At 44.4% G+C, this 26,227-nt stretch overlaps 1 protein-coding gene across 5 annotated transcripts in view; it reads left to right on the forward strand.

Moving 5' to 3' along the window:
• The window catches only part of ZNF423 (zinc finger protein 423), a 234,594-nt gene extending 213,500 nt beyond the window's left edge, over window positions 1-21,094 (forward strand). For all 5 annotated transcript variants that reach the window (XM_063334411.1, XM_063334413.1, XM_063334415.1 and 2 more), the window contains one exon: window positions 20,465-21,094. In XM_063334411.1, coding sequence (XP_063190481.1) covers window positions 20,465-20,494 — 30 coding nt within the window. In that variant the 3' untranslated portion in view covers window positions 20,495-21,094. The remainder of the gene's footprint in view (window positions 1-20,464) is intronic.
• The last annotated feature ends 5,133 nt before the right edge of the window (window positions 21,095-26,227 follow it).

The raw sequence follows: 26,227 nt of genomic DNA on the forward strand, positions 1-26,227 counted from the left end.
ACGGTATGTATGCCTGATACCTCGCGGGGAATGGCCCACTGGGGCTGGCCCTTCCAAAGAGCTCGCAGGGAGGTGCCCACCATGGCCGTTCTCCTCAGGCATACCTTACCTGTGTAGCACGGCCACCAAAATACTGCCAATGTCCCCTGGCAAATGCGGCCTTTTTATAGAGTGGTGCCATATGCCTCATTTAAATCTATTAGCTTTATAAACCATGATTTACTTAAACTTTGGAGGGTTTTTATTTATCTTGCTGAATTCCCAAGCTGCTGCCTCTTGTGTCGTGCTGTCATGCTGTGGAAGGATGGTTGATCTTTTCACTTTGTTGATTTTATTTTTTTTTTCTCCCAGGGGAATCTCCTCTTTCCCTTGTTCTAGCAACCTCATTTGCATAAGTGTACAAAAGTTTTAACTATACCTTGTTAATATTTTAATAAAGTCAGCAGATTTTGGGTTTGTGTCTTCTCACTATGAACGCTTTATGAAGGCAACGGTGGCATGCAAAGCCGGCTCTGATTTTTCCTCCCATTTTTCCTTTAAAGTGATGTTTGGTCAAAATGCCAGCACAATTAAAATGGGTGCACTGGCTTCCTAGGTCACTGCATTAACCTTTAAAATCAGATGGTCAAATAAAGAGAGTCTTGTTAAATTACAGTCTTAACAGCGGCCCGTTTTTTGCAATTAACAGTTTTAATTACATAGTGTTTCAATTCTGAAGTGTTGTGCATTGCAAAATTGCTGCAAATAGCAGCTTTAATCAGATAAATTATGATTGTAATTTTCCAGTTTTTATGCAGGATTTGTGTGCATTTAGAATTTCTGTGCTCATAATAATTACACGAGTAGTTTTGAATGGTGTTGGCTGAATGAAAATTCAGTACTTAGCTGCACAGTTTTAGTCTTTATTTCAGCGGTGACTCAGAAATGTGTGTTTACTTGATGCCAGGGATTTTACTAATTCAAATACCTGAGCCAAGGAGGACACAAAATGTGTGTATAAATCAGTTAGAAATGCTCAAGACTTTTGAACCGTTCTGCTTTGGCACGATTATCTCACCCGTTTCTGATGTGTAAGCTGCCTGCTCGAAATTCCTCAACCGTTGGTTATATTTTTGTTGAGTAATGAAGATTTAGTATTATTTTAGGGAACCAGTTGTTCAGCTGCTAGTTAGGGTTAAATCTGCATAAACCTTTCGGTCTCTTAACTGTGCAATTGTTATGTGGGCAAATCACCATCCATCACGGCGTTCCGCTTGATGAATTTGACTTTTCAGTTCTGATCTTGCTTTCCCAATGGCGTAAAATAACCTGTGTCAAAATCTGAACCTACGCTTTGTTTTACTACTTTGTATTTTTAAGTGAAACCACTGAAAATACTTTTTAAAAAATTGAGCATTCAACTATTTCAAGAAGAAAATCAGAGCGGGGTGCTTATAGAAAACCAAGAAAAACAAGGAGGGTGGGGAAAATGACAGACGGCACAGGGAAAAGGTAACTTTTAGGGGTGTCATGGAGTGGCATGAATTAGCCCTGCTGATTTGTGAACATTTCTTTAAACAGTTAGGGCAAACACTAAATAAGCCCAGAAAGGGCCCGTGTGTGCCATGTCATGAGAAACGTTGCCACTGCAAATGTACTTCCAGGGCTTGGTGCAAATACTGTTTCGGCAGCATAATGCTCTGGAAGCAATCAAACCCTCTTTTCGCTGCTGAACTAGTAGTTGTATTTTAATATAGGTTTATGCTATGAAGTTTACACCATCTGATGGAGCCATAAACCCAAGGCTTAAGAAAGCTCTGAGCAACTGAGCTCATTTTATAAACGGTGGAAATTCTGGTGTGAATCTGGAGCGATGAGTGAGTGGGGTTACCTTGATGATATTGCCAGAAGAAAAGAAAACAGAATGTTATTTAACTGCTTACATTATCTTGTTGGAAATAAGGAAAGAAAACATGTTAAGGTTAAGTATGAAACACAAAGGAAACAGTATGTGTGATAACCCCACGCACCCTTAGGGCAGAAGAGGAAAGGCTGGCAGCTCCATGTTTTTCACATCCTCAGTTTGTAAGATTGACAGCTATGAATACGATGAAAATCTCCTGGAAAAAAAGTAAAGTTATAGCTAACGTATAGTACACCAGGGCTATGGCATTTCGTTCCCCTTACTGAAACAAGTGCAAAGGTGGAGGTCTGGGGGGTTCCTCATGCGTGGGGCAGAAGGAACCCTTTCGAACAAAGACCCATCTCTAGGACCCATGTCAGGAGCTGCCACCACCACCACGCCGGCTTCTCACCGGCAGCTGGAGCCACAGCAGCACACAGGGCATCCAGACATGGGAGATGAGCTAGCTCTTTGGCAGCGGAAATTTTGGTCTTTACTATTTAAAAAACCTAGCAGGGAGCCCTGCCAACACCGAAGAAGGGTCAGAAATTATGACACCTAATGGGTGCTGAGAGTTCTATTTGTGGTGTTATTCACAGCTGGGAAATATACCTCCTCAATTGCTTGCATCAGGAATTATATTGAGCAAATTGTGACTGAGCAGTGATTTTCAGAGGAAACTTAAGGAGGATTTTCACAGGTACTCTTTTGCCACGCTGCTTTTTCCAAGGAGCCATCGCATAACCAAAGAAGTATTTGTATTTAAAGGATTAATTCCTGCTGTTTGCTTGTGTACTGTTAATCATACCGTTTCCTCCTAAATGATTACAATTGTTGCAAACTAAGGCAAGGGATATAATAAACAATGCGCAAATAATCCAGGTACCAAGGGAGCAGGGTACCTGCCAGGTCTTTCCTAGCGCAGGTGTTCAGGTGTTTTATTGCCTGCTATGAATAAAGGGCTTTCTTTCCTGTTCAGATTTGGAGATATGTCAAACCACTAAATTGAGGGAGCTTCACCGGAGGAATTTGCTGTCATTTGAAGTGCCCAGTTTCTTTAAACGTACAATATCGAAAGGAGAGTGGCTACTATGGCTCATTGGCTAACACTGTGGTCTGTCTCCCTCCTCATTTCATTTTGTGTGAAAAGCTGGCAATTTTCATATATCCATAAACAGGCATGAGCTGCTGCACAGAAATTGCACTCATTATATTAATAATGATTTACCATGAACATCCTCCAGGGGCTTGATTTGGTCCACATCAAAGTCCTTGGGATTCTTTCTGCTGATTACAGCAGATCAAGCCCTAAGCAGGTTTTCTTTTTTAAAGTCTGCTTCTAATGTCAGCTGGATGTTAGATGTGTCTCCTATAGAGGGCTGCATCCTGCCCAGGCCAGCGGGGCACCGCAGCGAGCCACCGCATAGTCTGATGTGGCCCGATGGGGGACGGTAAGATGCTGCTCCGTGCCCGTGGTGGCTTCCCTGGGAGTGAGGCAATGAGGAGCAACATCTCCATCTGCTCATGCCAGTGGTCCTTGCGGCCGTCTGGGTACAACAGTGTCCCCCAAAGCACATGGGGAGAACGAGAGTCTCTTGGCTTGTACGTGACCCACCTGCACCCAGGTGAGTCTACAGGGCTACATCTAAGGGCTCAGTTTACTGACAGTGGTCAGAGCGCTGGAGAAAGACTTAAGCAATTTTGAGTCTTACCCAGCTATTCAAAATGTTACAGTTAATATCTCCAGCTCCTACTTGAAAAATGGGCTTTACCTAGTTCCTGGGGGCACAAGAAAGCTTACTTAAATAGGAGTAAAATTTTTCTTCCAAACAGCCCTATGTGCCTGCAACACTCTGAAATATCTCAGTGCTTCTGGGCTCCAGTGTCCATACAGTCAGTGAGAGAAAAGCAAATCTATGGTATTCTGATGAAGTTGCATAAAATATTTTTCCTTGGGGGTGTGTGTGTGAACGGCAGGACAAATGGGACCTGACATGTGTCTCTATCTCAAGGCAGTACTTTCACTTAACATAACTTTTGCTGTATTTCAGAACTTATGTGTGACTTAGATGTTGAACACCAGGAGCTTCTTGCTGGAAACAAACCACAAGCTTCTATGTTTCATGTGAAGCACCCACAAAATCACATGTTGAATTAATTTTCTGCAAGTAAAATCCATTTTTTTTTTAATAACAGAATTTGTACCTTGCATTTTGGTTAGGCACATAAGAGTCTGTTATCTCTCTTTCCTTTTTTTTTTTTTTTTTTATGTTAATCCTCCTTTAAAATCCTGAAAATGACCTAGTCAGTTATCCTAGCAAATTTGGCTAGCGTTTCTTAAAAAAATGTTGCTATGGTGCTTGGAGTATTGTTAAATTTTAATTATTAGTAGTTACAAAGCTAATAAATTACAAGAATACCAAAATCTATTCCAGCCATATTGCTGGGTTTCATTCAGACGCAGTCAGATAATTATAACTAACAATAATTAAAAATTAAAAGTGCTGTAGGCACATACCCATCATGTTGAGTCTGTCTGCCTGAACGTTCTTTATGGACTGCAAAACCACAAATTTTATCTCTGATCTGTTGTCACAGTAGGAAAGAGTTTTACCTATTAGGTCTCTGGTTTTCAATACATATGTTTAAATTCAGGGGAGGATGAATATATGCCTGTGTAAAAATTTGGGGTTAGGAACAGGCTCTCGTTAAGGACCAAAGCTAAGAAGCACCATCGCTGACTGTGTGGGGCTGTCGCTGGGCTCCGCAGCAGCAGCGGCTGAGGATCTGTGCGGGTGATGCCAGAGGTCTCCTGGGCCTGACATCCGCAGAGGTTAATGCCGTACGTAAGAGCAGGGGCTGCTCGTGTTCATGCACCTCTGTGTGATTTGTCAGCACCTTCTTCTCCAGCACAAAGTGAGGCGGCGTTTCCTGTGTCTGGGGCTGGGGATGCTGTTGGAACAGCCATGTAATCCAGATGGCATGGCCTCTTTTTGTGGCCAATTCTGTTGAAACGGAGGATGGTGCAGAAATCTTGAACTGCCCTGTGTTTGACGTAGTGACAAGGTGTAGCATTTTTTCATTTAGAAAGATGATTCTGATCAATATATTGCTGCATCTTTATCATCACTGAGGTCTCTTCAATGAGAAGCAGAAAGATCTCTCAAGTCTGCAAAGACTCACCTGAGATGAAGCTTAGAAATGTCTGGCACTGGAGTAGCATGTCCCATCGCAAAAAAATCCTCCTTCATTTCTTACACCATTGATGCCGTTCTGTGGCTGGTCCTGCCTAACAAAGTGTACGCAACTTCGCATTAACATGTGCAGAAAACCCAGCAGCGATGCAGAGCAGGGGGAAAAAAAGAAGGGAGCCAGGTGAAAGGCATCGTTTCAGTCATTAATGCACTTAAGCGCACCCAAGTGTCAACATGTGTGATCAAGTGTAAGGAGGCATGTCGTTCCAATGTGGCAGCGCTGGCACACAGAAGGGGCTTCCTACAGCAGAGATGGCACTTGGATCCGGAGCTCAGGCTGCCCAGCTAAACCCGTCGTTGCCTGTCATCTATGCCCTAGGGCAAGGGTCCAACCAACTTTTGCGTAGGCACCATGCCATCCCAACAGATGGGCAGGAGTGTAATCCGCCAAGAGACAATGTATATGCATCAATTGTGTTTATTGAAAGCACAATTCCTGGCTGGAAATGTCCAAACGTCTATTTATTCTGAGATAAGATGCCTTTAGTTAATGGATATGGAAACGCAGCCTAGCTCTGTCCTAATTACTTTATATACATTACAAAATGTAATGCAGACGTGCAAATGTAAGATGCGTTGATTATGGGGAGCCCAGTTAAAGGTCTGTCATGACACACAGAGTCTCTCCTAAAATTGACTCAGAAGTGCCAAGGTACTGCTTGCCTCTAAGTACTGGAGACCAAATTTTGTAGGAGCTGCAAATAACTGTACAAATGGCTGGTGCGATATACAGAGATGTGCAAGGAGCCAACCTTTTACACTTGCACGTTTTCCTTTGCACACAGATGTCTAAACTCGCCTCCCCTCTTTGTGGTGGAGAGCATTTTTACTGCCTGGGTAAAGGAGGGTGACACATTAATCCAGACCAAAGCTAGACCAGTTTACGTATCTCACCGAGGAGGTTTGTTTTCCATGTGACAGAGAGAAAAATCATATAATACACTTTTATATTTGACAACATTGTTGCCCACCAAAACTAGTAATTTATGGAAGCGTCCAGGGAGGAGTCTGTATGCACAAATTAAAGGGTGTTTCCTTCCCCTACTTGTTAGACTTATTCAATTAAGACTTGTTAGTGTTCTTGAAAGATGCGTATAAAAGACCCTTCTGAATATCCAGTTTGGTATTCATAAAGATCCAGGCATACTATACGCAAATAAATAAAGCAGGAATGTTTTACTTCCAGATATATTAATGCATTCCCATCTTCTTGGAAACAGAGCACACGGGCTTTGTTAAACATCCATCCTTGACCAAAAGGAGGAGGCACAGGAGAAGAAATGAGAAATGGATTTTCTTTCGGAAAGACCAGATTGCACTCTCTGGTCTGGCAATAACAATTACTAATGACATTTAGAGAGAAATTAAGGTTGAGAAATGCAAGTTGGCATTTCAGCAGTGCCAGTCAGTAACATTGCATCAGAGCTCACAGGAGACATGAGAAAAAGTTTAGGGATGGAAAATTAATTTTGTTATGTCAACAATTAACAAATACCTTTTCTTCATTCTTTACCACACTATCACAAATTACCACTGTGATAGTATTTAGCAGCTCCTCAGATGAATGAAATAGCACATTGAAATTCTTATTTCTGGAGTCAAACGCCCATGTTTGTGTTTTGCTCTGTTTTTGTTGAGCAATGAATGACAGAAAGAGGTTTGAACTGATAAAGGAGGGAGAAAGTGACCTCTTGAATGTGTGGCGGCAAGAATATTCTGTGTGGCTGCTCTCTGTAGATTTCTGTCATTTTTATAATTGTGAATGAATTGAGCTTAACAGCACTTTTTATGAGGTTGCTTTTTCCTGTTTTACAAATTTGGAAAGGCAGAGGTTGAATATACCCAGTTCCACGCTGGAAAATTTTTCAAGGAGCCAGACATAAAGCCCTGGAAGCCTCAGACCTTTTATTCAGAAGTCCTTCATATCTTCACAAGGTGAAATTCCTGTCCCTGTAGGAAGGTGGTAAGAAGCCCCGTTTCCTGCTGCTCTGTGTAGAGCCACAGAGCAAAGGGGCCATAAGCTGTAGGTCTGGAAGTGGGGCCATCAGCACAGCTGGCTGTGCGGGGACAGTGTCCTCAGGGACAGCAGATCCAGGCACCACTGCTTGGCCCTGCTGGGCTTGGTAGCACATGCTTTTCAAAGCAGGACACAGTCCTTAATCTAGAAACAGAAGATTTTTGTAATATGTAGGCAAAAAAAAATTTTTTTTTGTTTTGTTTTCTCTCCAAAAAGCCTTGTCACAATTTTTCTTTGCTGGTGAGATCTCTAATACAGCCCCTTTGGTTTTCTTCTGCTGTAGTAGCTGCTGTGGAACGCAGTTTGGGGTCTGGGTACGGAGTAGCTCTGGTTCCTCCTGTAAGTGTCGCTAGCATCCAAAGGAACTGACTTCAGTTTTCAAAGGAAGAGGGATGCTGCACTGGAAAGGGCAGAGCGTAAGCATTATTTAAGGAAAATAGCGGAGCTTGATCAGCCTCTGTTTTGAAGACCTCATCAAAGGTGGTGTACAGCATCCTTTTAAAAGTTCAGTCTCTTCATTTGCTTGCTGCTAAAGCAAAACGGGGATGCTTGTCCAGACATAACAGTATATGCCTGAGTGTTTTCACAAGAAATGTCTAGATCATTAAATATAATAGGTCTCAGCTGCAGTTTTGATCACTGAAGCATGCACACAATTCATCACAGCAAATTAGGTACGTCTTTGTAACTTATCTTTCTGAAATTTGCTGGCACTTTTAGAGAGCTGAAACTTATATTGTGTGTGCTGCAGAAGCCATTTCAGATAAAATATTCTGTGTTTATTGTTGGAGAACAAGGATTCACTAATAACAAAAACATGGAGCAGTGTATGTTTGTGCTCCTGCATCTTGCAGAACCGCAGTAGTACCAGCAGAGATCCCCAGCCACATTCATTATTTATATATTTTAGTGAATTTCTTGTCTGCAGTAAAAGAGATATAAGCTTCAACATCAGACTGTTTGTGCCAAATTCTATCCTACAGCCCATTCAGAAAACCTGAGGCAGCCGTGGTTCTCAATCATTACACAGCCCATTTATCTGATTGGAGTTTTGTCCTCTCTGCCTTGCTGAAATGTTGCTTGTTCTTTAAAAGCTTAGTTTGACCTTTGGAAAGAAAAGGCATTTGCCATTTTAATTTAAAAAAAAAATAAATTTTTTTTTTAGAGAGAACCCAAACCTACTTAAATGGAAATTGGCATTCAAAAGCAGCACAGTTATTGAAAAGCATTTACTTTATTACTAGAAGAGAACAGACGCTAGTGGGCTCGAAAATTACATTTCAGTGGATTCATCAGTTTCAGTCACTAGTTAGTCTGTGAACAGATGGATATATTTGTAACAGTTAACATGAATTTATACCCTGGATTTTTACATTTGCCTTAAGAGCACTGCTTTCTTAGCTGCTGACTAGAAGGGTTTGGAGATGTGTTTTATTTGTTTTATTTTTCTGAAACAGGATATGGTTGTTTCTAATTGCAGAGATTTCTTACATCATAGAAAGCACCTCAGTTTTCAGAAATGGGAATGATATATAGTGACTGTGTAAGGAAAATGTTGTAAAAGAATCCCCCAGTATGGCTGCTGCAGAAAAAATAAACATCTCAGCCTAAACCTAGATAAACCCCCATAGACTGAGAAAATCATTTTCAATAACCAGATATTTTTAACTCTGTGTATGAAGGTGGTAATCACAGTCGCCTGTATTTGCATCTAGGGTCTGCCACAGTCTAATTGGTTGTCTCTTTTTTTTACCCCCAAAATTTAAGGCTACTGGTTAACAGAGCAATGCATTAAGCATTCCGTCTCCAAAATAGAAAGAAATACTGCCCTAGCCTCTACCATGCAGCATCTTTAGGTTTCGGGGATTTCGTTTAAATCTGAAATTTATGTCCAGGAGAAATAAATTATTAGATTGTAAAAGCAGCTGGGGAGGGAGTAAATATAGTCTCTTTTGTCCTCTATATCATTTCCCCAGGAAGATAATAAATGTATGGCAAGCATCTTGTGTTTCCTCAGTCGTACAAATGTTGCGTGTGTGTTGTATTTCAGACGTGAAGCCTAGATTCCAGACAGGAAATCCTGGAGTGATACCGTACTGCCGTTGCCTACTGCTGTGGTGCCGGCAGAGCCCCCACCACTTTTACTGTTAAAAGGAATTTGAAAAACAGTTGAATGAAGAAATTCAAAAGGCCTTGGGTGTACCTCTCATTTGCTGAGTAGGAGATTTAGGGTGCAATCCTGGGGTTTATCTCCTCGTCCAGCGGGAGCAGTGGCTCCAGCCCCGGCTCCTGCAGCGAGCTGAGGACGCAGGTCCTGCCTTGCCACCAGATCCTGAGGGACAGTTTTCCCAGGGTGATTTTAAAGAGCATGAGAGAGACTCCTGCTAACTCTTCACTGCCATACCTATCCTCATTGCTCTCCGAGGTCAGATACATGGAGCTAGTGTGATGAGTAGTCAGGAAAAAATGGGGCCTGATAAGAACAAAAAAAAAGAACAAAAGAAGAAATAGTTAGAAAATCAGTCGGTAACTTGCCTTTCCTCAGCTGGGCTTGTGTATAGGGCTGTCATTGCCTGCACCTCCGTGCTCTTGTCGGAAAGGTTGGTGGTATTTTCAGCCCAGTCTACTTTCAGGGACCTGAAAGCAGCCCCGGAGCAGCCTTGCTTGTCGCTCTTTCTGAGGTTGCTTTCAGAGAAGTATATTTGGCCATGTAATAATGTTTGTGTAATTAATACTGTGCTTTAACATTGTATTTTGAGAGTAGTGTCATATCTCCTTTTAAGCAGAGGGGAAAGGAAGAAAGGTAAAATAATTTAGAGTACAGCTTGTTTCCAGATTGTGCCTTTTCTGCGGTTTCTGCTTGTGTTAGCTGAAGACGGGACGTGAATGTTTGCTGCAGGGGCCGGGTGTGCGTGTGCGGTGACCCGGCTGTGCAGGCAACATTTCATGTTAATGGAATAACTTGCAATATACTAAATGTGCATCCTTAATGAGGTGATGGGGTTGGTTGGAAAAATCTAGATGATAGAGATAAGATGGTCTATACTGATGGGATCAGTGTAGAGATGGCTCATAGCTTTGTGTGAGGTCAGCTTGGGTTCAGCGAGGCTCCGTCACCCCAACTCCGCATGAGCCAGCCCAGATTGGGCAACAGCAAGTCCTGAGCTTATCAACTCAGCCGTGCTTGAGCTGATTCTCTGCAGAGCATCTCGTGTGTCTTCTGTGCCATGTCCTGGGCAGGCAGCACACACACCCCTGCCCCAGGTCGCCTCTGTGCAGAGCACGTCTGCAGAACCACATTGCTCCAGCTTTGCACCATGCAGAGACAGCCAAAGCACTGCCTGCGCCGCGCCAGCCCTGGGGAGAGTCCTGCCTGACCACCGAGCCTCCTCATTTGTTTCTGTTGCGCAGTTAAACCTGAATAAATTGCCATGGGCATTGAGGTTTGACTGCGTGTAGCGTATCTGTCATTGGTGCGTTACATTACTGTGTCTGTAGAAGGAGTAGAGAGGAGGTTTAGAACATATTTACTTCTGAAAAATTCGACCTCCTTTGGGGCCGACGCATGCTCTTTGTCTTTGCATGAAATCACAATTGTTTAAAATGTAGCATCTTGCTGTTTAGAAGGCAGGTTTTCCTGAGACCAGTGACGCTGTTGTAATGGAGCAGCAATGGCTGGAAAATCCCATTTTTTAACAGTTACAGTTGTTTCACACACATACCACAGCAAAGTTGCCTCGCTTATTTTGTCTTGTGATGTCTTGGAGGAGACGGCTCGTGTTGGTGGTATTTTGGCTCTTCTTTTACTTATGGGAGCAAATCCTGCCTGGCTCTTTCACACTGCTAGCTCCTCTGGGGTTAATTCCTCAGGGCAGTGGGCTGAGCACAATCCTGTCTGCAGATTTCTGCGCTGCTGGTGGCATGTACACTAATGGGGAGGCATGTAAAGTACTTCTATAAACTGTGGCCTTGCTATTTTATAGCAGAGAGACTTGCGCTGGAGGATTTTTATGCCTCTTTTGAAATTAGAAACCAGCAATAACAGCCATTACGTCCAAGGCAACAGGTCACTGACCAGCCATTTTGTCAGTCTGAGCTGTATGTGGGCGCCACGTGACGGGAATATTTATCTGGCTCTAAGAGAAAGGTATCCATAACACAAGGCAATGCAAATTGTCAGATCAGTATTCCATTAGAGAGAATTTTACTTTAGTTGCTGCTTTTTAAAAGAGCTGCCGAGAGCAGGACAGCGGGCAGGCAGGGCTCGCGTGGAGTGGGGCTGTCCCCATGTCCCCACTTGCTTGTTTGGTCCCAGGAACTTGGTTCAGCTGCTGCTCCCATCATCCAGTGGAGGATGTTGTCTAAGTGACGAGTGCAAGGTGTGCCACCGACAATGTTTGCATTAAAATTCACAGTTAAGGCTGAGACTGTTTTATACCTGGTCCTTAGCACCAGCAATACCTAACTGCTGCAGAAAAAAAGCTACAAAAAATCAGACGGTGTTCAGTGACCCTTGCCATACCGAAGAATAGCAGGGCAAGTTAAGGAGCCAGTTTTAGGTTCAACTTTGAATTTACTGGCTTTTCTTGGGTTATATTCCCATGGAAACAGTCACTCAATGAAGCTTTTGTCTATGCATTTTGACTGGTGACTGCTAAAGGTACTGTGTAACGCGTTTCTCTTCTGCTCTTAAGTACTTTTTGAGAAAAAAGAGTGTGAGAGGGATGCTGTCCTGGTCCTATAATAAAAACCAAATCAGGAAATTATTTCATATTTATAGAAGACTCACAAAGGGTCCCATAATGATGATGCCAGCCCTCACAGAAATGAACAATTAACTGGATTCTGCAATGTGATTTACCTTAGATCATGGAGGGATTAACAAGACATGCTTCAGATAGGCTTCAAATAAATCAACAAATCATGGTTTAGAGAGGAATACCTAAGAAGTATTCCTGGAAAATGGTTTTTCTCCTGCAAATGATTTTGAAACACATTGCTTCCCTGAGTAGGACCCATAAGTAGATAAAAGCAGGTCAGCACTGGGTTGTGCATCGAAATCTTTGGCGTAGCACCAGCAAAGGAGTGTTCCTGTGGGCAGTAGATGCTTTTTCCGATTAGTGTGTGGTTTAGATTTGAAACCAGACTGGAAGCAAGGTGTTTGCATTCCTTAGGACAGCTTTGGAGGGTTGCTTCGAAGTCAGGTGAAGGACACACGTGCTGCTGCACGCCGGGTGGGTGACCACCTCCGTGGAGGCACAGGGGTGGCCGTGGCCCTGAGCAGCGGGGCGCCTGCGGGACCAGCTCCCCAGGAGAACGCGGGCTGAGCAAGCCGAGGGTAAAGCACCAGGTGCTGTCGGCAGAGCGGCGTGCTGGGATCCTGCAAACCCCCTTCTGCTCTCGGGATCAGCAACAAACAGCTCCGGGATCCAGGCAGGGAAAGATGGTCAGGCTAAAGGGAGAAGTGGAGAAATCCTAACAATATTCTGCTTTTATGCACTTCTGACAACAGTAATTAAATTTGTCCTTCTCCCTTTACATTTAGGAAGTGTAAGGTTCTTCCCCCAGCTTATTTTGATGTTGCACATGGCATGCTGTCGACTACAAGTCACAAGGACGCTGATAAATTTGCATTTCTGAGTGAAATCCTCAGGAGCGTGCGGTCCCTCAGGACAGGTATTATTAGCTCCCTGGTTTCATTGGGTGCCTCAGTGAATCATGGCGTGTTTACGGCTAGTTTCTCTAACAGAAGACTCCGGTTATCTCTTAATAATGTATTCTCCTGTGGTTTTTATTTCCAAAGTGCCGTGGTAAGGAGATTTTCCCAAAGGCTTCAGTTTGCTTTTGTGCTTCAGCCTTTTACCCAGTGTTTTTGGAAGAAGCGTATAGACTTTTCGGTGAGGCATTTAATCGAGTATGAGAGGCTATGCCAGGCTTAGGCTCACATTTGGAGTTCACTTGTAATAGGCTCACCTTGGTTTATTCTGAGGTTTTAGAGAAGAATAGAAAGAGACGGCAGGTCTAGAAGACTGATGATACAGAATTATTAGTCTCAAGTGGAAATGGGAAAGCATGTTAGGTGAGTTGTCAAAGTCTGATTAGGACTAAACAACCTGAATTAGAAGAGAAATTAAATTCATAAATCATCTATAAAATACTTAGCCGGTGTGAGAAAAGGCTGGCGCTGGGAAAAATAGCTCTAAGAAAGGTATTTGTATAAAACGGTAATTTTTCAAACCTGGAATAACACAGAAACACCTATCAAAATTCAAGAATACATTAAAATTAACAGAAGCGGCGTAAGTATAGAAATGAAACTGAGCAAGTGTAGTGTCGGGACGAGGCAGCGCAGCAGCGAGCGCGCAGCCCCCGGGGTGCAGAACAAAGGCAGGCAGCGGGGCGGGGGCTGCGCCGGGGGCTGCCTGCGTTTTACACACCAACACCCGGGCACTTGCATTTCAGTATAGAGACATGCCAGCCACGGAAAAAGATTTATTTGTTAAAAAAAAAGCAGACAGCTTATAGTCAGTCATGTGTGGAGCAGCTTTTCCCCCCTGTAAATATTTTACAAGTTCTGAATCTTCCCATCGACTCCAGACGAAGTGCCAGGTCCTGGTCGCCGGAGGAGCCGGGCAGGTTTCTGGGGGTGGCTCGGGGTGTCCCCTGGGTGAGCGGGCACCGAGGGGGGGCTGCTCAGCCTCCCCAGCGGGTACAGAAACCCCGGGGGCGCCAGGGCCAGCTGTCCTGTATCCCAGTACCAGCAAAAGGTCCATTTGGCCCCACAGTAATTATGTGCAAGCATCAGAGTAACTCAGGTGCAGGTCTTTTCATTGGAAACAGGCAACTTCGCTTTTCAGCTGACACCAAACCTCCAGGCGTATTTTCTTAGGCACTGGAAGTGATTTTTATTTTTTTTTCTTGGTTCAATAACTTGTAAAGGACAGCTTCCTAACTGCATTTGTTGAAGTGCCATCTCAAAGCGTGCTGACACGGGGACTGACTGACGCGTGGCAAGCTATCAGATGCTCAGAGATGAAGGAAGCAGTAACACAGGCAGCCGTTTCCTTTCACAAAGGATGTGCCACCTTTCGTTTGCCTCTACCTCCATTTCAAGGGATTCTTCAAATAAAGAAGGGACATGTGAACCTGTCTTGCCTGACAATTTTTTTTTTTTATTGAGTACCATGATAACTTGGAGTTCACTTGTTACAAGCATTTTGTGTGGTGGCTGAAATACCAGGGGAAAAGAAAGAAGTAATACTGTATTTCCTGAAAAACTAGGATCTAAACATATAAATGTCACTGGGTAAGAGTTACCTGAAACAACTGGAAGGGGAATTAACACCTGGTTTTACAGGAAACATTGGTTACCACTATCAGTTTTAATGAAGTGTATTAACTAAATTGTGTTCTGAGTATTCATTCAGCCCTGTTTATGGCACGCTCTTGAGTACATTTACTGTTTGTCAGAAGTGCAAACTAGTGAACATATGAGGCTTTAAGACAGGCCATCTGTTAGTCTTAGACCCTTGGATAATTGTCAAACAGTTCTAAAAATAAGCACATACAAACTGCAAGGGGGTGCAAAGGTGATTTTTCTTTAGAGTCTGATAGCAAAGGGAAAGTAACAACCAGAAATTAAAAATAATAATAAATAGGCTGATCCTGGAAAGCAAGCCTGCTTTCCTTTTTTCCCTTTCTCTCTCCTTCCCCACCCCCCTTCAGTGTGTGCTCTTTTTTTTGCCTGTTTTTTTTTTTTTTTTAATTTAGGTTTTTTCCTCTTGCTCTTCTGGGTCATGGCATCCCTTGAATGCCTCTCCAGTTTAGGATTAGAGCAGCACCAATTTAAGGCTCACAGCTTTCCGTAGAGAGCATAATCTCCAATGGCTAAAGCAAGGGTCGTCCTGTGTCCTCTGCCTAAGGTAATCCCTTTATAAAGTCAAGGCATAAAGATTTTCATCTTTATGGATTGCTGTTAGAGGGAAATAGTACCTGTGTGCAGAAGTGTGTGTGTGTGTGGATATATAATGAGGAATAATGGTTGAAAGACTTTTGGACCAGTTGGAATTCAAAAGATGCAAAACACTGTTTGAGAAAAGAACCCTGCAGATGGTATTTCGTAAATATTTAGACACTCTAACTTCTGTTTGTAGCAATTTGGAGGTTTTGTTTTGTCTTTTTTTATATATATGTTCAAATGTGAGACTTGAACCCTTGCTTCAAGTCAACATCTGAATCTGAGGTTTAGTTTTTGTCTGGCAAGCTGTGTGTGTTGACAGTCGATGGAGGGATCGCTGCTCTTGTCCCCCCCAGCCCCGCTCTGTAAGGGACAAAGGAGAGAGAACGGGGACGAGGGGGCACAACCCCAAGGGGTCCCCAGCCGAGACCCTGAGACCCTGATCCTTGGCTTGGAGCCGGACGGTGCCTGAAGGGGTGGTGGAAACCTGGGCTGGGAGGTGGGGAGAGGCAGGGAGGGAAACACTGGGCCTGCTCCTGCGCATGGTCCGCCCGATGGCTAATCACCAGTGAAGTTCCGCGTCGGTCGTTTGTCGCACTAATCTATTATCTGTATAATTCCTGTTGAAATGATTTGAGGAATGGTTTCTGTTCATTTTAATGGGATTTGAAAGGGGGAAGGGAGGCTTTATAACCTTTCATCAGAGTCCCAATCTCTGCGTAACGCTGCAGAAGGCTTACGAATTTCACTTGAGGGTGGTGGGCACCACCAGCCTTGTTGTGCCATTTCTTAGCCTCTGCATAACATATGTTTTTTTAGGTGTATATGCTCACGCACATAGACAGTGTAACTCTAAACGGCTGGTACAAAATATCTAAATACGTAACAGATGCACAGTGGCACTATAGACTGGATGTATTATGGCCCCAAACCATTATCACACCCCTTGCAGTTGCATTTTATTTTTTTCACCTGCTCCTGTGTAGTACACCTGTGACTTGTTGGCAGTGAACGTCGCTGCAGTGTGGGAGACTCCCAGCTTGACTGCCTGGCTTGGAGCTTTGCTCCATCATGTGCTGCCTTTTTGTGTGTGTTTTTTCTCTGGATCTTTATATAGCTTGTAAGAGTTCTTTGAACTGCTGTAAGTGATCATCTTTCAAGCCTGATGCTTTCCTTCTTGACACGGTGCTCTGAAAATGGAGATTGTCGTGCCAGTGTTTTCATAATAATGCATGTAGAAAAACAGAGAAATATTCATTGTAGATGTCCTGCACAAATGGCTTGATCCGCATCCAGAGGGCAGGCAGGGGGTGTCCCCAGGGAAGATCTGGAGAGCAATCAGTATCTACACGGACAATAATCAACCATTCTTTGAAATCTTTTATTTCCTGCAAAACCCGTCGCCCAGTTCTTTGGTCACAGACACTTCCGCAAATGGTTCATTTGGGGATTGTGCAGCCAGTAGAAAATTCCACTTAAACACTGCGACAGCCCCGAGGCTTGGGGTAGTTGCATTTTTCCCCCTGACGTGGCTAACGGATTTGCTATCCATTTTGCATGATTATCAAGAAAAGAAAAGAAGAAATTTTCCAACCTTGTCCTATAAATAAGCTGTGACTTACTTGATCTTGACAGGTGACTTAGTGCTGCTGTAGAGTTTTCCAGCTGCAATAATGTCTCAGAATGATGTATTCAGTGGGGTATCAGCTGTGAGCCGTGCGTAAGCCAGGGGGCCTAACAGGAGCTGTGAAGAGCCATTTTTACTGTTCAGCTTCCAAATTATGTCCTGCCTCCTGCCGGCCCCACATGCATGCGTGTATGAATGGCCTTGTGAGCAGGTAGGCATGTGCAAGGAGAGGCTTCGGTTTTTTTGTGGCTGTTCTATTTTCCTTTGGAAATCACCGTTAATATTTTTTTTATTATTTTAAACTATAACTTCTAGATTTAAAAAAATCACACCTGAGCTATTTCCTGCCAGCCCACCTTCCTGCTGGAAAGGTGGCTGAAGTTTCCTCAGGCTACTTGGGTAGAAGCATTCCTGCAGCATCACACGTTTCAAAATGCTCGCTCCCTTCTAGCCTTTATGGTTTCATTCTGCCGCCTGGAACAGCCCAGTGCAGCGTGGGGCTGCAGGCTGTTCCTGCTAAGGCACGGGGCATTCTCAGTGCCAGGATTTACTTATTTTTCAATTGTTCTGGAAGTCTGGTCAGCCAGGGGAATTTGTCTGTAAGCACACACGGAGGCGCCTAATAAAGTTATTTGATAAAGCATGGGTCAAATATGCGAAACACACGTGTGAGAGAAGAGACATAAGCCCTGAACATCTCGGACGCTTTCTGACACGTGCAAAGCACAATTCCAATGAGCTGCACACGCGCGGGGAGGAGGGAGTAGAAGCAAGAAGACAAGATGTGACAGTTGCTAGCAATAGGAGACAGGTTGCCAGACTTTGTTTGGAAAGCATGTTTGTGTGGTCTGAAATACATTTTAATAGGTGAGAAACCTGTACTGGTTGCAGAGGATATGGGCAGGCTTTCGTGGGTCTTCTGAATACGCTCTGGTGGTGGTTATGCAGCGTTTGCACATGCAGGAACCTGGTGGTCTGGTGTTCACCAGCACCTGGGCGCGCAGGACTTGCACATTTGTGCAGGTGGCTTGTGCAGGATCTGCTCTCTGGAAGGCAGGGGTGGGATTCAGGGCACACAGGCTCTTGTGTCCGTAGGCGTTACAGATACATTTCTGAGGTCCTGTATAAAATGTGGCTCTATTTATTAACTGCTTGGTCTGGGGACTAGTGAGCATCTTGGCTGCCAGTAATGCATGCAGGGGGAATAGATATATTAAGATATTAAGACAAAAATCAAGATTTGCATATGAAAAATGTATTTTTTTTATTTTTTTTTAACTGATAGCCCTATGACACGGCTAGTTTCTCAGCTCCTGCCTGACCCAGCTCTGAATGGCTGCAGGATTTGAGTATAATCTGTTTCTTTGTGTAAACTCTCCTCACAAACACAGTATACTCATTGCATTAGGGGTGTATATTCGTTGTATTAGGAGTGTTCAGAACATATTATTAACCTATGTTAGAGGAGGGAGGGCTCACACTGAAAGCTTCATTATCAGATTTAGAGCCACATACCATTCCTTTATTGACCTGCCTGGTGTAATCAATGCAGCAGCCACACAAGTTTGAAATCATGTTCCCTGACTGTAGACCGTGCGTCATGCATCTAGTGCTGATTGTGCATTATCTTTTAAATGACACTGCCTAAATAAGTATGGATTTGTCTACCATGAATAGCTCTTCTTTCGATTTGAAGATGGTAAACCTTTTGCTTTTTTTATTGATATTCAGGATGACCTAAAAATAGAGCTGTAATGAAGCGCACAAGAAATGGCCATTGTTAAAATGCTGAGGAGTATGTCTGAGCGCAGAGAGGCCTGTGTATTCTTTCACGTTCCCATGCTTTCCTAGGTGCGCTTAGTGGACAAGCTCCCTGTCAGTGCTGCCATTGTGTCTGTAGGGCTCTTCCATAAAGTCATTATTTCACTTGAGAATAACATCCAGCACTGCAAAGGTCATTCCTTACTAAGGCCAGGAAAATTTCCATGTGTAGCAAAGTAAAAAGCCACTGGATTTTATGTTTGGTGATGTTGAATTGTCTAAAAGCAAAGTAGTTTCAACTGCCGATTCACTTGACGTTATTCGAGTATAATGCTCCATCCCCTGATAAGCTTCCCAGGTCTTTGCACAGCGCTGCTGGGGTTTGATTCTGAAATAGTTCGCGTCACAGACTGGCGTGTGCTCAGAGGGTTATGATAAACAAGGACCGGTTACTTTGTGATTCCGTCAGTTGATTGTATTTAATGTCACAAGGGCCCCTTCCAGCTCCGATGCTTGTGCTGCCCCTGTAACCTCCGGGCATGTTAAAGCCGGACCATTATTGCGCGGAGTTTCCTCGCTGCCCACCCGGCACGATATCGCAGAGAACTTTTGCCACGATTTAGGAACTCAGCAGCACTTCTGACACCTGGTGGTCACTTTTTGGGAGTGCAGAGTCCAGAAATGCTCCTGCCTGCAAATGGGGTCACCGCCGCCTGGCCCCGCGCGTCGCAGGCTGCCCATTAGCTCTTCCCACAGACGGTGTTCATCAGGGAGCTGTCATCTCTGGAAGAAGCGGAGGATCGTGCTTTCTCCTGATCAAGATGTAACTGTGGATAGCGTAGAAGGACCAGATGATTTATGAAAAGTTAAAATATCTTATTTTAAAGCTTCGCGATTGTAAATAAATAATCAGATTCAAAATTCATTCTCGTGTTTAAAAACTTATTCTTCAAGCTGGTGGACTTGCCTGGCTCTGTTATTAGGCAGATGGAGACCAGTAAAATTGCCTAGGCTTGAAATAATGCAAATGAATTTTTATATTTGGGGATGCTGGCAACCCACCTCAAGAAAAGCTCACCATGAAGCGCATCTCTAGTTGCTCAAACAGTTGAATAGTCACACAAATAAAGCTGAGCTTATATGTAGGACTGGGATTCAGTCAGCACACAAAATGTAGGTGAATTGGTGCTGCTCTAAAAATACGCTTCCAAGGTTGGCTTTGCGATTTATTGGCTCCTGCACAAAATGGCAAGGCAGGTCAGCATCCTCTGATGCGAGATACCGTGATGACATGAGGCTATTACAAATCTACCAAAAGGAAAAAGGGGAACAAAAAAATACAACTGCTGAAAGAAATATGTAGAGCAAAGTCTAGTCTTTAAAGAGATTTAACTTCTGGGTTACACATCCAGCCTTTTTTCTGCTGGGTGTATTACCCTGGTGCCTGAACTGGCGGTTCAGCTGTTATTGCCGAAGTATTTCTTGGACTGAGAAGTGTGTGTCACAATCTGGTGTCTCTTGCTGCCAGTACTTGCACCCGGTACTAGTGAGAATAAAAGAGTAAAATATGGTGAGGTTCCCCCCCGTGATTCAGGTATTTTTTTTTTTTAATTGTTACAGTTAAGGGAATCCCTAAAGGCATTTTTTGCCCATAAAGTGTTACCACTTTCTTTATATGTATTGAAAGGAAAAAAAAAAAAAAAAAAAAGAAACCCTCATGGCTGTACTTGGCTTGCAGCATTTTTTTTCTAAGTTCATGCCAGCATTAACAGATCTGTCAGAACAAAGCAAATGTGTCATATTGGCAGCTGTTACTTATGAGTACTTTTTCTTTATTGCATTTTGTTTTGTAATAATTGAGAAGCTTTTATGTCGAGCTCTGCATAAATGGTACTGAGTAGGAGGGTATGGGCATGCTTTCTATTATTCTGCCCCTCATGCATGTCTCCTTTTTTCGTCTTTCCAGAACCACACATTGAGCCAGCACGCACAGTGAGCCACTGGCACTACAGGACACCTCTCTGCAGAAGACTTGACGGTGGCACAGTGGGGAGGACCATTTGAACATTACATCCAATCAAAGTGTCATTTGCAACCCAGATGTAAAACTCTAATGATTTGGCCATGAGGCGCTGCTATTATAAGCAGCTGGAAATGAATATTAATGGAAGAGATTAAAAGTATTCCATGCTCAGTATTTTTTATTGTCCTGCTTCAGCTAGTGTACTTTAGAGCTTCTGCTTCTGACTGAATTTATAGTGTTAGATAAATCTGCTTTGATGCTGTTGCCCTTTGTTGCTTCTTGTATTATATTGATAGTTAAAGATTAGGTGTGATTTTTTTCTTTTTTGTTAACTGCTTTTTAATTGCAATTTTAGATAACTGTGCATTGTGATGTGATTGCTTGGCTATTGTCTGAATATTTCTTTTTAATTTTTTAATTAAAGACTAATGCTTTGATTGGATTTGCCAGTTCACCGGACAGTGATTAAAACTATGTAATGAATATAATCGGTTTCAGTGCAACTGGATGGTCTGCTTTATAAATGTGACTTAATCTGATTGCAATAACTAGTACAGTTCAATAAAGGGAATACATGAGCTTAGCGTCAGCGGTTGTCTGTCTGTCAGTGCACGCTGCATCACCACTGCTGCCTGATGTGTGTAAATCACAAAGTGATGGCTCCCTCGGCGGCGGAGAGCGTTCTCACCCCAGGAGGAAGGAAGATTGGGAGAAAGTGAAAGCCGCGTTCCTGCGCCTGGCGTTGTGCTCACTCCTGGATGTGCCTCCCAGGCTCCCACGGTAGGTTGAGGTGAGGTAAGAACATCTTCTATTAATCTGTGTGCGAAAAGGGGTTGCTAGCTTAACTACTCTTAGCTCTTAACTCTTAAATACTCCTAACTTTTAGTCAAGTCAACAAGAACGGAGGGGACTTGGTCTGTAGCTGCCTTGACCCCATCTCTGTGCTTCTTTGTTTCAATAATAAAAAAAAAGCTTTCTGGATTGTGTACAAATGCGCAAATATTGGATCAGGCCTCGGGGACGCTGGTAGGAGACTGTATATTTCAAGCACGTGGACTTCTAGGCCCACAGGTATTGTAGCTCTGTGTAACTGCCATTCTTCTGACACCTGAAACTGCCATCACGCAGCCTAACACAGCTAATTAGCAGGCTTTTTTTTTTTTCCCTTTTAAAACATATTATATGGTAATGAGGTAAGTTATCTCTCCAGTCAGAGAAACAGTCATTTTAAGGACCGTGGACACCTTTGGAAAGTTAGTGAGATGCAGTTCTCATGGTATCTCCTGCTTGAATGAATCATAATCATCGTGAAAGATGTTTAGCAGTTGTGACAGCTGAAATGATGTGGTTACTCATTCCCACGATGTACAAGGCTTTGCAAGACTGTGGCATAGGAATATGCACAGTTAGAGCCTTTCAAAATCGCTGCACTGAACTCGAGCACAACTGGTTGTCATTGTGCTGTGTCTGGGCTTGGAGCATGTAAGTGATATTTTGTAGGAAAAATGTTTTGAAGGATGTGTAGCCAATGCCCAAATTAGTTTATACAGTGAGTTTATTAACAAGTGCAAGGGCACAGCTTGCTGACACTGCAGACGACGTTTTCAACGTTTAGATTCCTGCTGATGCTGACGGTCATGTTGCACACACAAAGCTCCTTCAAGACAGTGGGACGTACCACGTTTAAGGGAAGGAAGGCTACCGGCTATAAGCAAGGCAGGGTCATCCCTCCAGCGGGAAGCAACAGAGCACGTGTAAGTTCTAGCTTGAGAAAAGTTTCAACTTTCTCAAAAAAATGAAGTAATGTCCCATTTGGGGCAAATGATAGATACGTTTTTTATTCTGCCAGCTATTCTGCTGAAATAGCATTGCATGGACAGTCAGAGTTTAGGCTCAACATTTTGATTTGTGATAAATTTATGAACCCTAATATAACAAAACTAGGAATGACTTTTCTTAATTCCAAAGAGGGCAGTTCTGGTTTTATCTAGATAATTCTTAGCTCACTGTTTACGCAACATTGTACTAAAACGATCCATTTCTAGAAAGAGTGTTAGCTTTCTACCTGATTATTTCTCCATAAGCCATGGCACAGATGTTTATGGGATGAAAAATTAGCTAATGAAATCACCAATTCATTACTCTCATTCATAATGTATGCATATTTCTAACTCGTAAGCAACATTTTAAGATGGGAAATGAAGAAGTGTCTTGCAGTACAGGCTTATAGACATGTCCTTGCAAGAAAAGGTGATGGGGAACATACATCATCTGCTCTGGTAACAGCTCCTGTGCCATCTTCTCTGTGCTAAAAGCAAGGCAGTGGGTTCTCACAATGGATATACCGAAAGGGGAGGCTCTTTGCTAGGCCTTGGGTTTGGAATGATGCTTGATCGCTTCTGCGCAGGCCTTGGGCAATGAAAAGGAAGATGTAGGTTTCTATCTTCAGGAAAGGGTTCTGTGTTGGGAATCCCAAGAGTGAACTGATGTTTCCATGCAACTCTGAGAGCCGCTTTAGTAGTGCTGTACTGAAGCACATGCCTTTGTCGCAGCATCTCCCTGCTGACTAGTTAAAACTAGGTGTATATTCACTGTGCCGAGATGGGGAACTCCCCATGTGGGGTTCCTGTTCTGAGCTGCACAATTTTCCGCACCTGTGCTGGAAGCGCGGGCACAGGGCCGGGGTGCTGGGGTCCACGCTCAGCCTGGCAGCACCAAGCAGGCTGGTGTCTAAGCTGCGTGTTGCATCTGCCTTGAACCCTGTCCAGACCATGGGCAGGGGTGCAGGAAAGGAATAGTTTGGTTTTCCATCCTACCTTTAAAAGGTAGGGGAGCCCAAAGCAGAAGAGTAAGGGCTGTGGTCTTGCTCCGTCTTCTTCATCCTTTCAGGTATGTGATCTTCGTTCACAAGCAGCACAAGTCAGGCCGGGGAGACGGGCTGGACTGTGCCCCAGGGCTGGGGAAAAATTGGTTTGGGGTCCTCTTCTGCAGGTGCTCCAGCATCTTACAGTACTTGGGTAATATTTGAGCGCTAATGGACAAATCTTGCTTGTTTAAATTTTCTAAGACAATATGAACGAAGGTGCAGGGACACCTGCCATGAATCTGCAGGGTTGCTTTGAGGTATTTTTGGTACAGTCAGGCCGATATGAACAGTCATTGTTATAATCACAGCATGCACCACGGCAAGGGATGGTGCTGCCTTGGCATCTGCCTTCTCAGGGGCAAAGAAGTCCAGTTTGGGCGTGTGGGTGAAAGCTACTGCAAGGAAGCAGAGGGAGAGCCGTCCGCTCTTCTGCTCCTGCCACAGAGCTGCACCTGTGATGTGCTGGACACCTGCATCTCCCAGGGCTGGTCCTAAGCCTACGCCAGGGCGCAGTGCTGTTGCCTGACCCCTTTATGTTTCCTGACCCCGTTCTCCAAGGCCGGAGCCCCCCCAGGCGGGGCTGTGCTGGCCAGGGTGCCAGGTCTGAGCTCTGCAGCCCAGCCTGGGGCCTTGGTCTGCTGGTTCCCGGGCGGCTGTTTTTTCTGTGCCGCTTGTCCCACCTGGGAGCGGGGGCAGAGCAGCCCTGCACTGGTACAAAACACAGCTTTGCTGGCATAGCTGCAATCACACCAGGGAGTGCTTCGCCAGCGTAGTATATAGTTCCTGTATCCGTTAAAAGCTCCTAGGGAAAAGAGAGCCTAACTGCAGGTGGAGAAAGATAATATCACAGCTTCTGGTACATGCTTTGCCCCCTTTTTCTTAGTGGCCAAGAAGTGCTACGGAAGGCATTTGGAAAACAGTCAGAAATGTTGGCTCCAAAGGCACCTATATTTCAACAGCTGCAACACATTGAAAATGGGATGGAGAGCCTTTCAGTAATCCCCCGAATGTTTCCCTGCCTGTCTGTGTGAGTCGCAGCTCCTGTGCACTGGTGTTGCAGACACGGGCTGGCACAGGCTGATCGAGGCGTGGGTGACTCACAGGTAAGCGCAAACCAGAATTGCCGAAATTTTTGCTGAGGATGGGCTTTAGGCAAAAGTCACTTAAGGATCCAAGTGGCATTAGGGCCAGTACAGTGTTGAAAACCATGAAAAAAGTTTTAAATGTGTAAAGAAACGCTGTCTAGACAACTTAATATCTTGAAGTTTAGGCAAATACTGAAATATAAATTCGTATTAACAATGGATTAACAAAAGACTTGTATTTGCAGCAGTCCACACATCCAAAAAGCATTGAATATTTAGGCAAGAGGTAGCAACCAGTACCTACAGGTGATATATTGTCTTCGTAGTTGGCTTTACACATTGTTTTATTTAGTGCTTCTGTAGATACTTGTCTGATCTTCAACAAGAGGTCACCGCCTTCAGTCAGGTGCCTTAGAGTTTTGGAAAAAGCAAACTCCAAAAGAAAGGGAAAGAAAAGAAGTTTGGGGACCATTTGAGGGAGTGAGTGACTGTTCACTTTGTGTTGGAGCATCTTTGAGTGGACTGGGGAAGGTCACTTCACTGAGCAGCGGCTCAGAGGGGATATGAAAGGGAGAAATCAGAGGGGTGAGGGGGCTGAGGGGGATGTCCCTCCACAACACTCCTGCCCTCCAGAGGAGTTAATGGAAAATCCACCCTCTGGCAGCCATTTCCATTGCAGAGAATCCACACATCCCTTGTCCCAAATGCACATCTCATTTTCTCCTACCAATGTCTAAGAACAGGTTGGGGTTTGTGTGTTTGTCTGCCTTTTAATGTGTAAATCACTCTGTGGTACGGGCAGTGAAGGCTCCTCCCCTGGCCTACATAAGCCATCTCCACATTTTTTAGACCCACATCCTAAAGCAGGGAGGTTTCTGCAATCCCCTCTCCACCCCGCCGCAGCAGCTGACCAGCTTCAGCCACGTTTGGCAGTGGTGCAGAGGTCTGGGGCGCCGTACCCCTGGGGTACACTGGCAGTACTTAGCCAGGATAAGAACAACGCCCTGCAGGTGCTGTCATGGTTGAAAGCGTGCGAGCTCAGCAGCGTATGACCACAGACACCCAGATGGCGGGAGCTGCAGTGGCCACCAGGCTTTGGAGCTGATGGGAGCGTGCCTTGTGCTTCTTTGCTTTGCCTTTTTTCTTTTCTCCCTGTTTTTGCCTCTTGTGAAATTGTTTGTCCTTAGTTTTACCTGTCTTCATGGAATTGCTGTCATCCTCAGAACTTCAAGATCCCTCTCCTGCAAATGGCAGCCAGGGCTTGCCTTCTGACCTATTTATCTGTGAATTGTTGTTGCTTTTCTGAGTCTTAGCACATTACAGAGGTGACAGAGGACAGCAGGTGACAGAAGGAGACTGCCCGTCTAAAGGAGGTGTCCAAAGGAGAAACATCGAGCACCCCAAGAGAAAGACAAGCTAATTACTGCATCGCCTACAAGATTGCTAACAAAGTATGGTCTTCACCGCCCTAATAATGCGCTGCAATTTAACCATGTGAGATTGTCCTTTTCCGAGGGAAAAAGGGAAGCATTTCCGCTCTGTCCTGGAGGTGCCAGGGAAGAGGGGCCCGGGGTCACCCTCAGGCTGGCGCGGCACCTCGCAGGGGGCCTGGCCCCCCATTGGGGCTGGGGGCGCTGGCTGGGAACGGTCCTGCACCCCGTCGGCTCTGCCTGTGCTGCTGGCCGCTGCTCCCCGAGCTGGCAGCGCGCTGCCCCGCTGCTCTCTGCGCCTGTCCCCTTCCTTCTGCCATCCCCG

Source organism: Chroicocephalus ridibundus, chromosome 4 (assembly GCF_963924245.1).
Source record: "Chroicocephalus ridibundus chromosome 4, bChrRid1.1, whole genome shotgun sequence".
NCBI classification, from domain to species: domain Eukaryota; kingdom Metazoa; phylum Chordata; class Aves; order Charadriiformes; family Laridae; genus Chroicocephalus; species Chroicocephalus ridibundus.